Raw genomic sequence first — 15,445 nt, forward strand, 5'->3', positions numbered from 1 at the left:
GTGTTACTATGTCAGTTTTCAGCAGTCAACACATCATTTAGCAAGAACTGCAGTTGTATTATCTCTTTTTGTTTGCTTCTGAAACGAATTGTTACCAGCTTCGTTCAGTGTCCCCTGTCTGACTGCAGAGAGTGAACAATAGATCCCCATCTCTCCTCTCCATGCCACTCATCATTTTTCCACTTCTACTATTTCCTCTCCAGTGTTTCTTTTCCAGATAGCAGAGTTGCAACTCAGTTTCCACTTGGATGGAAGCCAACGCACATCCTTGATGGTCCTTGTTGTCCTTTCCAAACCTTTTCCAATTCTTAGATCTCTCTTCTCCAATTTATCCTTCCAGGTCAGAGTCACGGGAACATGTTATGGCATTATCTCACTAAAACATTGTACAGAATGAAACAATGAAACCATTACACAGAATCAGATCACAACAGATCCCTGTGGATTCCCACACACGTCCTTGCATTTGGAAGTAGATTATTAATAACAACTTGTTGGGCTATGTTTATCCCACCATTTTTACATTACCACTTTACAGCCTTTTCATGTAACCCATACTTCGCTGTCTTGCCAAGATTACATTAACACCTGGAGCATCATTAAAGCCAAAATACCTGACATTGAATGCTTCTTCACACTTGTGTGTGTATGTATTATCCTGCCAGAGGAAGAAATGAATTGATAGACTCCTGCTGGCAGTTGTTTCCTTGCACAATTCTAGGTGCCTACAGTTTTTGTTCTGGCACTTTTGCTGGAATGTAAGTTGCACGGACTTACTGATAAATCCCTGGGTTTTCCTCCCCCGCACCTACATTTGCTGTTTTCAAGCCCCACCAGTCCTTCAGGAGTCCATGTCAGCTAGGTCTTGACAAGTCTTAGGAGGGAGTTCATGAGGCGCAGCTCACTTGAGAGCACCTAACAGATCTTTCCTTAGTCTATTCTCAGAGTGTAACAATTTCTCCTTGGATTCAAGTGCTTTATCTGCTTTGTTGTAGTTGGGAGTGACAAGTGAAACACAAAAAGAATTGATAAATAATTTATGAACATTTGTTCTTTGCTTCTCATGTCTTACTCTATGTATTATTGCTATTATTAAATGCTGCTTACATTTTTTTTTAGGTTACAGTTCCTCCATCTTGCTTTTCCTAAGCTTACTTTTAAAGTGCTAGTAAAGTCCATCACAGTTTTCATCCTTGCTACATGCTTCCTTCTTCATTTTCAGTAACACCTCAGGCTTAAAGGTCCCAGAGTTTGACTGGTGAAAACCCCTTTGCCCCTGGCCTGGGGCTTACTCTCATCAACACTGCAGCCTGGCTGCAATTTCAGGGCAGGGATGACAGCGGAGCTGCCCCATCCTGCTCAGCTGCATTTGCCAGGCGCCATTACGGCCCCTAGCTCGTAGGCCCAGGAAACGAAGGCCTCGAGGCAACACTGGCAGGACCACTCAGGGGAGGCGATCTCAAAAGGCAGTCTTTTTTTTTTCAAAAACTGTAACAAACAGAAGTTTAAATGTCCCTATACCACAGGTTTTTGAAAATTTACCCCCCCAACCCCTTTTCTTTTGTCCCCTAGGAAAAAAACTAAGCTGAACTAAAGCCGGCTGCAGGCGCGGCCTACTCCCCGCTCGCGACTCCCGCTCCCCCCGGAGACCGCCCCCCGCGCATGCACGCAGCCACTGGCCTCTGCGCATGCGCAGTGGGTCGGGGGCCGGCGGCGGCCAGGGGAGCCTTCGCGCCGCCGCCGCCGCCGCCGCCATGGGCTGAGGGGAGAGGCGGCAGTGGCGGGGGGGGGGGCGGTCAGCGGCTCCAGGCTGGGCGCCCCGAGGATGGAGAGAGCCATGGAGCAGCTCAACCGGCTGACGAGGTCCCTGCGCCGCGCCCGCACGGTGGAGCTGCCGGACGGTAGGAGAGGGGTGGCGGGGCGGTGGCCCGGCGGTCCGTCCCGGGGCCGCGGCGGCCTCCCCGGCCCGGCCTGGCCTGGCCCGGCCATCCCGGGCCGGCGGGGGTGAGCTGAGCCGCGGGCCGTTGCGTGGCTCCCCCCGCGGCGAGGCGACTCGGGTAATGGAAACCGGCTCCCTCCCTCCCTCTGCCTCCCAGGGCCTTTTTTAATTTGTAACGGTGATAACAACAGCAGCAACGGCTTCCCCGCCCTCGCCCTTTCCCCGGTGTCTCGCCGCCGGAGGACGCCGGTGTCTGTCACAGGGCGGGGGGTGCCCCTGCCCGCTGCTGCCGCCCCTGGGCCCGGGCGAGCAGGTGGTCTGGGGTGCTGGACCCTCTTTATCCGGTTTTATTTAAATCCTTCATTAGGTGCTTCGTGGATGGCACGCTAGTGATGACAAGTCTTTGCTTTTTTTTTTTTTTTTTTTTTAATATTGCTGAATTTTGTTTGAAAACGTGTTGTAAGTCACTATCCCTGGTCACAGCCTGATTTTTTTGGCTGTAAGCTACTTCACGTGGGTGCTAGCCACCCAATATCGGGATGGATTTGAAAACACAGCTTCAGGCTCTTATGGCAAGTAGTTTAGTGGTCCAGCCACGTCCAGCTTTCGGGAGGACTACCTCTGCAAAAGCTTTTGGATATGCAAAAGTTTCTGTTCTTGTGAGTCATGTGCTGTTATTGTACTCTCTTCAGGGTTTATTTTTATGGATGAGTCTTTGGCTGTCTGTCTGTCAGCTTTCATCTCCGGTGGTGGAGGAAAGGGAGTAATATTCTGTTTTCTCTATGCACTCCCTGTTCGGACTTCCTGGCTGTTACATATGGACTTCCTCCTACACCGAGCTGCTACAACTTTTCCTTATTGTCACCCGTCAATGGTTTTGATGTCTGCCAGTGCAGTTGTTCATAAGTTTCACAAATTGACAGACAAGTTTCAGATGGATTTTGCTGCTGCTTGTAAGCACTTGAATGACAGCAGCAAAAACTGACTTAATACTGTTAACGTAAGCTCAGACTTACAGAAATAATGTAGTAGCACCAGTTTAACTAATTGATGATGGTAATGTGAATAATGCTTAGCACAGCCTATGCCAGTTGGAGCTGCTTTAAATTTACTTCAGTGCTAGTGTAGGCAAATTCATTCTGAATTTGAGTTCAGCTGTTTTCTTCCCATCTTGGGCATTATTATCTTACATTTCAGAGGTAATTATGTCTGTGGTAGTGCAAGTGCAAGCCCTGTGACCTCTGGAACAAGTACTACTTTTGCCCTGTAGTGGAGAAGGAATGTCAATCCTATGTATTCTCTAAGAATTACATGAAGCAAGTCACAGCTGGACTGAAATAAGGAGGTAAATGGACTTCAGGCTCTGAACTCTCAAATTACATTCCAAGAAAACTTCCTTTCAATGGCCGTCTAACTCTGGGTACATCTTAGCTCATTACATGTCTTCTTTCTTGACCTTGGTGTTTCCTAGGTTCATGCAGGCCTGCCCAAACTCTTCTTGAGAAGCAGGTTTGGGTTGTAGTGTTTTGCTCCAAACATGTACTGGCAGGACCAGCTTAGAAAATACCACCACCGGTCTAGCGTGGCTTCCTGTGTGCTGTGTCTGGCATCTTGAATTGTGATTTTTTTTTTTTTTTTTTTTTTTTTCCTCCTACATACATTTGAATAGCTTTAATTTGAAAGAAACATAGTTTACCTCTCCACCCTTAAATGAAGAGTCATAGTACTCTCTTAGGAAATGGAGATGTATGTTTGAACTTCCTTATGCTGAAGAGGGCACTAAATCCAGGTATTTAACTTCCTTTGCATGTGCTGTAGCCATTAGGGTATTATATGGATGGTGCTGACACTTCTTTAAGATTGTGATCTGTGTCAAATTCAAGCCAATATCTCTTGCAAAATAAACCAATAAGTGTATCTTTTCAGGGCAGGCAGGATTCTAGATGATGAATCTTAAGTGATTTTTTTTTTATTTATTTTTTTTTTTTTTAAAGCAAGCATTAACACCTGAGTCCAATGCCAGTGAATACACTGAGCTGACCTTGCCAGCAGGAAATAGTATTAGTTTTTTCATCACTCTTCTGAAGTATGCTTCAGCAGGTGTTTTCTGGGAACTTAAGAGCTTGACACAAATTTCTGGATTCTACTGTTAAGGCTCAGTGCATGAAAACTAAGTTTTGCAGCCCAAAGCTGTAGGTTTTAGGCCCTTTGGCTCTGACTTGGCGTTTTGGGTGCTTTTTTTTGTCTTTGGATATTCATGACTTGAAATGCAAGCGAGTTAGATAACAAATAAGTTCTGTGAGTGCATGAGGCATACAATGCTTTTTCTTTCCCAGGTGTCATGTACTTTTATTTCAAATCAATAGGAGTTTGTTTATGAATAGGGATAATATTTACCAAAAATAGGCACAAAAGCTCCTTAGTTCCACACCCTTTTAATTATTTCTGTACAGACAAACTCTGGGAAAATCTGCATACGCTCCACAGTGTAGATTCTGTTAATAGAATAGCAAAGGGCTTAGTTTTGTAACTATACCATAAACACCTTTGATGGTCCAGCTACACTTACATTTAACTATTGTCTTTTTCTAGATCACTAGACTTGCAATATAGTTTTTTTTGGTCTCTTTAATAGGACATGAGTGTGGAAAGACGTAAGGATGTCATGCTTAGATTTAGTTGGCTTTCTCAAGTTCTGTTTTTTTGTTTCAGTTGGAGAGCTTTGTCTGCCTGCCAAGAGATCTGTGGAACAACAGCTTAAGCAAGAAATTTTTTTTTCATTTGTATATACTGGGAGCTAATCATGGATACATTTTTAAAAAATGATCAAATCTTTTCCACAATTGATATCTTTATCTAGCATCTATTTAATTTTATTTCCAGGACTCTCCTGCTGCATGTGTCCCCTCCCTCCCAGCTTGCTCCTCCTGCCCCAGCAGTCAAATTCTAGTGGTGCATGTTGGAGATGGAGTTATTTGATGCCCACAGAGCTGTGCCATAAGGAACAATTTATAAACCGTTCAAACTCTTGAACTTAGTGATGGTTAGAATGACTCTCTGCAGCTTTGAAACATCATTTGGTGTTTTGAGAGGCTTGTGTCTCTTCGGCCACCTGTTCATTGTAAGCAACATAGATTTTTTTTTTTAATTTTTGTAAATAACAGAATTAGTGATTTCAATTTGAACATGACTTATGTCTTTTCAGTGTTCAAAGGTAATAATAGATTAGCATTGCTTCTTTCTTTTGTTAGCTACAGTCTGCTTCAAATAGTGGGTAGCAGCACTAATCTTGGACCACTGTAGAATAATAATAACGAATAGCATAGCTGCAGCATGATAAGGGTTTCTCTGACTCCAGTTGATAACTCTTGAAGACTTCTTTGTTTAATATTTGGTAAATGTCAGCTTGCCTATCTAGGGAAAGTAGTGAATATATAGAAGCATGGTATGTGAAAGATATGAGGAACTATACTTGTTTGGGTCTGTTTTAATTCTTCTTATTCTGATTGCTTTGTAACTTCGGTATTTGGATCAATTAAGATGGTGAGGAAAGAGTTCAAAATATGTTTTATGAGAACAGTCCTGTATTTTCATATCGTGGAACCATATACCTGGGTTCTCAGAAAGTGTAGTCCCTTCTGTCATAAACTGATGTCTATGTGAAGAGTCTGCAGAGATTGTACTCCCAACAATGGGTAATTTACTTTAAGCTAGAAAATATAATCATTATACATCAATAATAATAATAATTATTGTACATTAATATTAGTAATTATTATACATTAAAGCCTTTTAAGTTTTGTCAAATTCATCCTTTAAAAATAATATATTACTCCAGAAAGTCTGTAAGTGACCAAACAGGCATGTTATACCCATACGGCGTGCTGGTATGTGCAGCACTAGTACTGACAGGGACTGTATAGTTGAATGTCAGTCTGTTCCCACCATTGACTTGGATCTTTGTGTTCTGGCCTTTTTTCATTGCCTTCAGATGTGGAATATGAAACTGACTAGGAATTAAAATGAAATTTATTGCATTCAGGTATTCAAGTTTAGAGACAAAAATGAGTGGTTGTGGAGTAACTTAGTTTAAAGAAATCACTTTTACAAACTCATAGGTATGAGGACTATGGAAATCACCCTGGAACACAGGAAACTTCCTTCTTTTTAAAATAAGGGTGTTTTTTTGTTGTTAATGCACATTTCTTAAATATTTTGACTTAATTAACAGAATTGTCAATTTAAAGAAATTAATGCTCCATTGAAAATCCTGTAATTATTACTTTGTAAAAGAAAAAAGCCACATTGAAATTTCATGTACTGCAATCCTGTTAACTGCCTCTTCTGAGTATGGTGGCTTTTTCTTCATAATGAAACTTCAGGTATGTATAACCTGTGTAAAAAGAATGACCTATTGAACAATGGACACTTTAAAAGGTAAATCAGTGTTGCTAGATGAATTTATTTTACATAAAAGATTTTTTTATGATAATGGAGTAATTTAATTTCTTCACAGATAATGAAACTGCTGTCTATACACTAATGCCGATGGTTATGGCTGACCAGCACAGGTGAGAGCTTCTTTAAATCTCTCTCTCTCTCTTTTTTTTTTTTTTTTTTTTAAGCATGTTTGCTAGAGTTGTAGCTGCTAGAGCATTCTCGGGAGTTCTGCTGAATTGCTGAGATATCTTCTGTAGCTGAAGTTAGTCACTGACTGTGTGCATCCCAGCGTATTCCCACCTGAGAAACCTGTTTTGTTTTATGCCATAGACTGGAGCTGGGATTTGTTCTGTTGATGAACATAGAGAAATTTGTCCTAGGATAAGACCAAAAGCATTGTTTTGTAACTGGGTTGTAGCTCTGTGTATTTATTGATGACATAGAAGCTCTTAGTCTCATTAGATGTTCCAGAAAGGCATGGAGTAAGAGTTGGACAATGAGATTGATACTTCTGGGGTTCCTCAGATAGGCAGCTGTTTCTCTTACCCATTTGTCCCCAGAGTGGTTGGGACCTGGGGGCTGTATAGTGCCAGCTAAGTGGTGCTACCTTCTGATGAGTTTTGTAGGCAAGCAGGTAGTAACTCTTACTAAACTGTAAACTGTTTATCTAATCAGGATAAACATTTGTTCTGCTATGTAATACCTTGTTGAGATGGTGTGCAAGAGCTTTAAATTAGGTGATCAGCTCATTACTGGAGGTTGAAATCACTAGTTCACTTGTGGTTTTCCCTATTTTGAAATATTTTATCTTCACTAATATTTTATCTTTACTAATTCATCAGGACTAGAAGGGTCCTGTTTAAATTTCTTAGCCTATTGGCATATCATGTGTCCTTCTACTTCATCATGATGATTTCACATACCAGTCATCCTTCTGAACTTTGCCTGTGTTTGGGAAAGCTGCTGGATATCTGGTTAGGGTGTCTGTGTTGACATAAGGAGGAAAATGGGAATTTAAAGTTTTGAAACCAAAGCTATTACTATGCTTTTTTCCATATTTGTAAAGAAGGGATTTGGCCATCTCATCTAATTCTAACTAGTTTACATCTGAAACAGTTGCATAGTGTCAGCGGTTCATTTTTTATGTAAAAGTAAGAAGTGAAAGAGTAAAAGTACTGTTAATATGCAAATGCTTGAAAGCTGTTGGGTCTCTTGTTCAGAAATCAGTTGGAGAGAAAAGAAATAGTGATCAAGTAAGAAATAGAATACTTGTGTACAACTTACAGTATATACTTTGCTTGGATATTGTGAGCTATTTTTTAATTAAAATTATATTTCTGTTTGAAGGTCTGTCTCAGAGCTGCTATCAAATTCAAAATTTGATGTGAATTATGCATTTGGACGTGTGAAGAGAAGTTTGCTTCATATTGCAGCAAAGTAAGACTTACTTGAGTCCAGTCGAGAAGTTAACAATGAAAGTATTACCACAAATCTAAGGCACCAATGTAAGCTGGAAAACTCTGTAGTACCAGTTAACGTTTTGTTTTTACACTTCCTTTTTGTATTTTGTTTGTTCTTTTAGCAATGTGCCTGCCTCATGGAGAGGACAGGTTTTGCACGTGGTATCAAAAGGCTTTCCAAATTCTAGTGAAGGAAGTCTTGGTTGATACTTTTTTTCCTTTCTGTGAAGAAATGTAGCCATTATGTGTATCTTGTATAGCTGGGTTACTCTTGCCTTTGTAGATTGTCTGCAGGTGCTGCTTGGTTTTAAAGTATTCTAAAACAGTGGGAAGTACTTGGGTGTTCAATGGGAAGCAGCTGTTCCAAAGTACTTCATGTGACTGTAACTTGGCCACTCACTTCTAATGATTTTTTTTGTATCCTGGATAAAGGACTTAAGTGCAAATTTCAAATCTGTGACCTAGATTATTATTTATGTAGCTCTTCAATGGGGATAAATCAATATTCCCAAGAAACATCCAGATTAACATAACCTTAATAGAAATGAACCAGCTAGTTTTTGAAATGGCCTTTCAGGAAACTAAACTTTAAACTAATGAATGAGTGCTCTATATTTGGGTCCCTTTTAAATATGTTGAAATTTCTTACATTTAAACTGTTAAAAAAAAAAAAAAGTAAAAATAAAAGAAATAGTAGTAGTATTGCATGTAAATAGCAGGTATTTGGGTACAATAAAGGTAGAACTTCCAGCTTTCTAAGCAGAATGTTTTAGAAAAATCTGTTTCCCAAACATTCCATCTTGGAATTATATGCTGCTTATGTAAAGTTTACTTAAGTACTTAAAGAAAAAAAATGCAAGCAAATTTTTAGCATACATCTTGGAAGTATCTTTGAAAAGCTGTATTTATTGATCGTAAACCCCAAGAAATTGTGTTACACTTAGTTTTTGGATTCTCTTTTATCTTGGCTAGTTGTTGGGTCATTAAGAGGTAATCAAGATGCTGTTTTTGCAACTTATTGTACAGCTAGTCTTCAGTTTCTTTGGGTTGTTGTGTAGCGGTTCTGTCATTGGGAAGACTAATAACAATGGATAAGCTGGTTGTGATGGATACAAGAACACTATATGTTTATCCTCCCAATTGGCTCTTCCCCTGGAAGAGTTCAGGGGTAAAATAAACATATAATGCAAAGTTTCTGTGTTCTTGGTGACATTGATTATCCTGAAGAGCTGCTATATTATGAAAAGTAAAAAGGAGTTACAGGTTCAAAACAAATGGCAAAGAAAGATTTGTATGAGTTTTGGAATTTTTCTGATATTTAAACTTTTAAACCTAACTTCCAGACACCGAAGCATAACAAAAAAAAAATACATTGGAATTATTATTTAATGGAAAATTCAGTCCTGCGAATAGATTAAAGATGAGGGACATGAGAGGAAATAGTAAGCAAAACATTTTAAACAGTTTACATTTTAAACAATTGGCAGTCTTAAAGATTTACTCTTGGGTTTTAAAGTCACTAAAATCATATAGAAGGCTAGCATCTATTCATTAATACAAGTTATGATCAGTCAGTTCTCACTGTATTTGAGTGTCTTTCCTTTAGCTTTGTGTAACTTGAACTATGAGGGTGTAAAAAATGGTTTTGTGTAAAGATTTTTCTACTGAATGTAATCTGTACATAGTATTGCTGTCGTCTTTATGTCAATGTAGATTTGGTTTGTAAATATTCTTGCTACAGTTTTTCCCTTCCTTATTTTGTTCTTAGCTGTGGTTCAGTTGAATGCCTTGTTCTATTATTAAAAAAAGGAGCAAATCCAAACTATCAGGATATTTCAGGATGCACACCTCTCCATTTAGCAGCAAGGAATGGGTAAGAAAAAGTTTTTAAAACTCTTGAAAAGGTTTTGTGCATAATGCACTTGAGCTGACATGTTCTGTAATATTTTTGCATAGTTCAAACAGAATACTTTGGTTTTCACTTTTGAAAATATGGGTGGCTCACAGGGAGTGTGGAGGTTAAAGTTCATACTTTGCATATTCAGAAAATAATTTTTTATAAATAAGAAGTTATGTCTGAAGTGCCAATTTCATTGCCAGTCATTTTAGTGTGTTCTGTTAAGCAGGAGCCTAATGATTCTTACAACAGTGATCGAACAAGGGATACATTCACCTTCCAGTTAGCTAAGTAAGAAAAGATTTGTAAGACACTGGAGGGTTTGGAAGGGTTCAGAGATTTCAGATTTTTCTCAGGTAGTGTCTCCAAGGAAATTCTTACTACAAGGAAAGGAACACAAAGTTCGCCTGCACAATATTAGGAGGGGAGGGGCAAAACAAAACTAAAAAACCAACCCAAAACCTGAAACAGTGAGCAAGTCCCTTTTTAAGATCTTTTAAGGTCTTATTTCTTGAATTGTAGTATGTGGAAACGCACAGCTGATAGTGGTAATGCTGTCTTTTTCTTTTTAGAGTACGTATGTGTTACAGTAACTGAATTGTATCATGGCTGGTACTTCAAATGAGGAGGAGGTAGTGTTTAGAGGCTTTTAGGTATGTGGGAGGAGTATTTGTAGGAGCATGGAGTAAGAAGCAGCCAAGTGATACATGATCAAATGCAGAAATACACACAGGAGACAGTTATGTGGAAAGGAGGCATGAGAAGGGTGTGAGACATACCAAATAAAAAGAAAAAGTATGAATAAACTCTTAAGGGTAAAGCACCTGGAGCATTAGAGAGTGTTAAAAGACCAAACAAAACATGAAGCAGGAAAAACACTCCTACTTTCATTAAGGCAGTTCTTGTGCTTGCCAAAGATTTACATAGTGTTACAATGGGTGTCTCATTAAATAATGATTTAGTGGTGTACTGTAAATGTGTTCACTGAAGTGCAGAGATGATGATGAACTTCATGGATTTTCATTAGCTGAACTCTAGCTTCTTGTCTTGAGAGTGTAGTTCATGCTGAGCTGAAGCTGTTAGAGCAGTGGTTAAGTACTTCTACACTTTCCACAAAAACATTCAGCTACACAACTATGTTTTTAGCCCTGTGCTATCATATGCTACACTTGCTCTGTGTGAGTGTCTGGTGTTACTGATCATCACTTCTCTTTTTACATGCTCAGTACCATACTCCTTATGAAATAAAACTGCCTGCTGTGGTTTGTACAATGATGAATTAGAGTGAGTGGAGCTCTAAGATCCTTGGTTTTTGTAAATGATTTTCCCTGGCTGGGTTTTAATGTATTCTTTTGTTTATAGCCAGAAGAAATGTATGAGCAAGCTGCTGGAATACAGTGCAGATGTCAACATTTGTAATAATGAAGGTTTGACTGCAGTAAGTTCTATTGATTATCATGGTGCTCTTAAAATGAATGAAGAATTTGAAGATTCTCATTTCTTAAGCTTCTGCCATCTTAGACGTAAATAAACAAAACTGCTGTGTGTCCAGTGCCCTTAAGAATCAAAAGATATGATTGAAGTACCTAAGCATGTGATAGTATTATTCAAAGCTTCTTGTTGTGAAAATGTTGACAATACTACAGTCAGGTTTTAAACCATATTTATGAAATATCATTGCTAAAGGAAACATATCATCATTTTGTACTTAGATTCATTGGTTGGCTGTCAATGGACGAACAGAATTGCTTCATGATCTTGTTCAGCATGTCAGTAATGTAGATGTTGAAGATGCAATGGGACAGACAGCCCTTCATGTAGCTTGTCAAAATGGACACAAGACAGTAAGTTTCTAAGTTTTATTGACACATTGGATTTATGAAGAGTTGGGTAATGCCTCAATGTTGTTGTGTGTGGGATTTTTGTAAACTTCAGGCTAGTCATGTGCATGATAATGGTTAGAAGTGTGAAGAACTCTATTGTTTGTCTTAGTATTGACTGCATACACTTCCATGGGAACAACTAATTTATTCTTGTGGAGATGATTGATGTCAGTGTTTATGGGAGTTTAAGTGACTTACTGTATACTATTCAGCTGTTCTGTAGTACTATTGTTGCCTTGTTGATTACAGGTTTTGATATAATGTTAAACATTTGAAAATGTTCTTCCTTACTTTTTAGACTGTGTTTGATTCATAATTGTACCAGCTATCATGTACTTTTGAAATCCGAAATGATCTTAATTTACTGTGAATAAAAAATGAACAGAGTTGGGTCAGTTAAATATTTAACATTGGAAGTAAACAAGTTCACATAGACTCTTCTATGGATCTGTGTGAATAATTTTTAGGCCTGGCCTTGCATTGCGGCTGACTGTTTACTCCCAGAGTACAGGTCTGGATGCTTTACTTGAAATGCTTTACAGCCATGTAGAGTCATACAGATTGTCTCCAGGACTATTTACTGTTCAAAAACCCCCCATCTTTCTACCCAGATCCTTTCTGTTGTCATTGTCGGAGCTTGACTTTGGAAGACCAATTTCTGACAAGCTGTTATCTATAGACTTACCTACTTTATGTGACTGCAATATAGCAAAAGTTGTTTGAGAGTCTGCTCAATGCTTTCATATTTTAGAATTTGCTTACTTATTTCTTCTATTCTAGTGTGTGTTTAAAACTTCAGCTTGTGATAAGGCTGTTTATGGCTGTCACTAACTTGAGGTTTACTTCTCTAAAAAGTGTCGTTTTCCTTTTTAAATGGCTTGTAGTTCCAGGGGTCTTTGGGATTAGCTGAAGTTCAATAAAAGGCATTGTTATTAAAATGGGAAGTTCAAAGGAAGCTTTATGAGCTCTGACAGCCATGATTTTCCATATAGTGTTTAGGATTTTGAATTTGAGATTCATTACTGAAAATTAAATCCTTCAATGTAATTAGACATGCATGATACTAAATAGTTGCAAGCCAATAGGCTTTTCTGTTGCTGTTTTTCTAATGCTGGTATTTTCTTCTGTTCTAGACGGTGCAGTGTTTGCTAGACAGCGGTGCGGATATAAACAGGCCAAATGTGTCGGGGGCAACTCCACTCTATTTTGCTTGCAGGTTATATATTCTTAACTTTTGAATACTGTGCTAAAAGTGAAATCTATTTTTTTTTTTTTCTGCCTTCTGCAATAACAATGATCAGAAAGCACAAAATTTAAGGAACATAAAAGCTGACTGGTATTTAATCTTGCCCCATGTTTGAGTGTAGTTTGGTGTCTCATCTAAATACTTATCTTAGTACCACAGGCTTATATACCTCTTTTTAACCAACATGTTAAATATGTAGGCATGCATGTTCTAGCATGAGTCATAAATCAATGACTGCTGAACTTTTTTCTGAAAAAATGAGATCTGTCAACTTAGATTATTTTGAGTAAACTAAAAAGGCAGCCTTTTATAACGCAAGCTTGACTATTCTTTAATGTATGTTATGGTATTACAGTATACATGAAATGTGCATATATGCCTTAAAGTTAGAATGTTGAATTTGTATTGTTGCTTTGATCAGTGCTGTTTTCTTCACAGTTTAGTTTTATTTCAAAACTAATCACATATGATAAATGACCTTTTGTTTTAATTGGAGTGTTTTTGCTATTTGGTAGAACATTTACAATTTTATAATCCCTGTGCTTTGGTTACAGGTTAAATAGTTCACTTATGATTAAATGCTAATATAAACAAAAGGAGAAATGGACAGACCTGGTGGCCTGCCAAGAGTTATGTTGTGGGGAGCCCTGGTCTCTGGAGCTAGTGTATGCTGACTCTTGGCAGTTGAGAAGAAGGGAAGTGGAGAATAAATAGCTGCTAGCTAATTGAATGCCTTGCTGCTTGATTTAGGGACTGGTATTGGCATCCACTTTAAAAGAAGTAAGCAACTTGCTTTGGCTTGGAGTTTTTCCATGAGAAGGGAATGTGTTGCAAGTACAGTGGTGATGTTCTTTTAGAAATTAACAGTTGGAGCAGCTGGCAGGGTAGAATGAACAGGGTGCATAGCAGAAGCCAATGTCTCCTTGTCAGAAGTGCCAATTGGTGGTGCTGCCACCTGGGAAGAAAGGTTACAGGTCCCTGATGACAGGGAGAGCAGGATGTGGTAGCAGTGGCTGGTGATGGCTGGAGAAAGGGTATTGGTGATCAAAGTCTAACTGAAACCCCTGTTTTTTCAAGGTGTTGGGTTGGGCACTTAGTCTAGAGAATTACAGTGAAGAGGTGCTTCAAGTAGGCCATTAGTCTTAGCTTCTTTCTGAGATCTGGTAGCAGACTCTGAATGTTCGTTTGCACTGGGGCAAAGTCTGGTGCATTAGATTAACCTGTTGGTTTCCTGGGCTGGAAGGAACTGAGAACTATTGAGAGACCAGTGAAGCTGCCTCTTGCCCCTCAGCTGTTGTCACTTTTCCTGTGTCCTTCCTGAACTGTTAGTGCAGGCAGCCATGGTGAGTTCCAGGACAGCAAATACTCATACACTTTTGTGTGAAGGGTGCGCTGCAAACTAGCTTGTGATCTAAAACTTCATTGAAAAACTTTGTATCCATTACCTTAGTTGCTATGTCTTTTGTATCAGTCTTTCACTTCATGGTCAGATACTTCTGTACTACACTTGTCAGTATATGCACTAAATATTGGTGAGGGCAATAGTCAACTAGTCTTTCAGCATGTTTTTAATGAGGTTAACATCTAATCACTGGTACCCAATTTCTCATTTTCTTCATAAGAAAGGGTTTTGGAAAGTGTATGCTGTAGGTGTTGAGGGATATAGATAATTTTTGGTCTTTTTTTTTCTAGGCAATGGTGGCCTGTTGGAATAATTGTTTGTGAAATTCTTGACTCAAGGAAACATAAGTGTCCTATACAACCTATAAATAGATGAGTGAGACTGAAATAGACTCTTAAGTGGAAAAGTAAAACACATCACTGTTCACATTTAAAGGCTAGGCAAGACATTCACATGTATTGGTTAAAAGAAATTAGAGCCAAGAGTGATGTATTGAACTCTTGTGCAAAAAAAGATGTTTTATCAATTAAAAAAAAAAATCTTACTAATTTTTTACTGATGGTTAAAGCACAATTAGATTATTTTTTTCCCCCAAATCTGGCAGGAGTGAGCAAAGAACTCGGTGAAGAAAACTTTATCTGTGAAGTAAATTAGGGTGTGAATTGAGAAAGAGCTCGCTCTTTGCAGGAAGTGCCACTCATACGTATTTATGAGGCTAGGCTAAGATGAATAATTTCTGAATGATGAAGGTGACTCTGGCTTGATAAATGGGCCATACCTAACTTTGCACTGTACTTCTGCAGTGGCCTTGAAAGGTAGTAGAAGAATATAACTGGCATTATCTTCAATTCTGTGTTTCTGCTTAGTTTTATGCCATAACTATTTGTTTTCTCTTAGCTTATGTTGGTTTTGTTTGTTAGATGCAATAAAGTCAGATTTATCACTCATAGTAGAGCATAAGTGCTGTATTAACTCTCTTTCTTCTCTTATTTTGAATAGCCATGGTCAGAGAGACACTGCACAAATTCTTTTGATGAGAGGAGCCAAATATTTACCGGACAAAAATGGTATTACTCCACTGGATCTCTGTGTACAGGTATTGAGTTAGCCACACTCTTTTTCTGTGAACTTCTATCACTTACTACAGTGTCACCTGATCAGTGTTATCTTTTTTTATT

At 38.7% G+C, this 15,445-nt stretch overlaps 1 protein-coding gene across 11 annotated transcripts in view; it reads left to right on the forward strand.

Annotated features, from left to right (window-relative positions):
- Positions 1-1,702: 1,702 nt before the first annotated feature.
- HACE1 (HECT domain and ankyrin repeat containing E3 ubiquitin protein ligase 1) overlaps positions 1,703-15,445 on the forward strand; it is a 53,015-nt gene continuing 39,272 nt past the window's right edge. For 8 of the 11 annotated variants that reach the window (XM_030040848.1, XM_030040859.1, XM_030040842.1 and 5 more), the window contains exons 1-8: positions 1,703-1,901; positions 6,456-6,510; positions 7,727-7,816; positions 9,608-9,712; positions 11,099-11,174; positions 11,449-11,580; positions 12,753-12,835; positions 15,267-15,363. In XM_030040848.1, the coding sequence (XP_029896708.1) occupies positions 1,826-1,901; positions 6,456-6,510; positions 7,727-7,816; positions 9,608-9,712; positions 11,099-11,174; positions 11,449-11,580; positions 12,753-12,835; positions 15,267-15,363 (714 nt within the window). In that variant the 5' untranslated portion in view covers positions 1,703-1,825. Of the gene's footprint in view, positions 1,902-4,822; positions 5,061-6,455; positions 6,511-7,726; positions 7,885-9,607; positions 9,713-11,098; positions 11,175-11,448; positions 11,581-12,752; positions 12,836-15,266; positions 15,364-15,445 lie in introns of all 11 variants that reach the window. The other 3 variants (XM_030040879.1, XM_030040907.2, XM_041129023.1) reach the window with 3 other exon arrangements.

The sequence above is a fragment of the Aquila chrysaetos genome, chromosome 2, assembly GCF_900496995.4.
Source record: "Aquila chrysaetos chrysaetos chromosome 2, bAquChr1.4, whole genome shotgun sequence".
NCBI classification, from domain to species: domain Eukaryota; kingdom Metazoa; phylum Chordata; class Aves; order Accipitriformes; family Accipitridae; genus Aquila; species Aquila chrysaetos.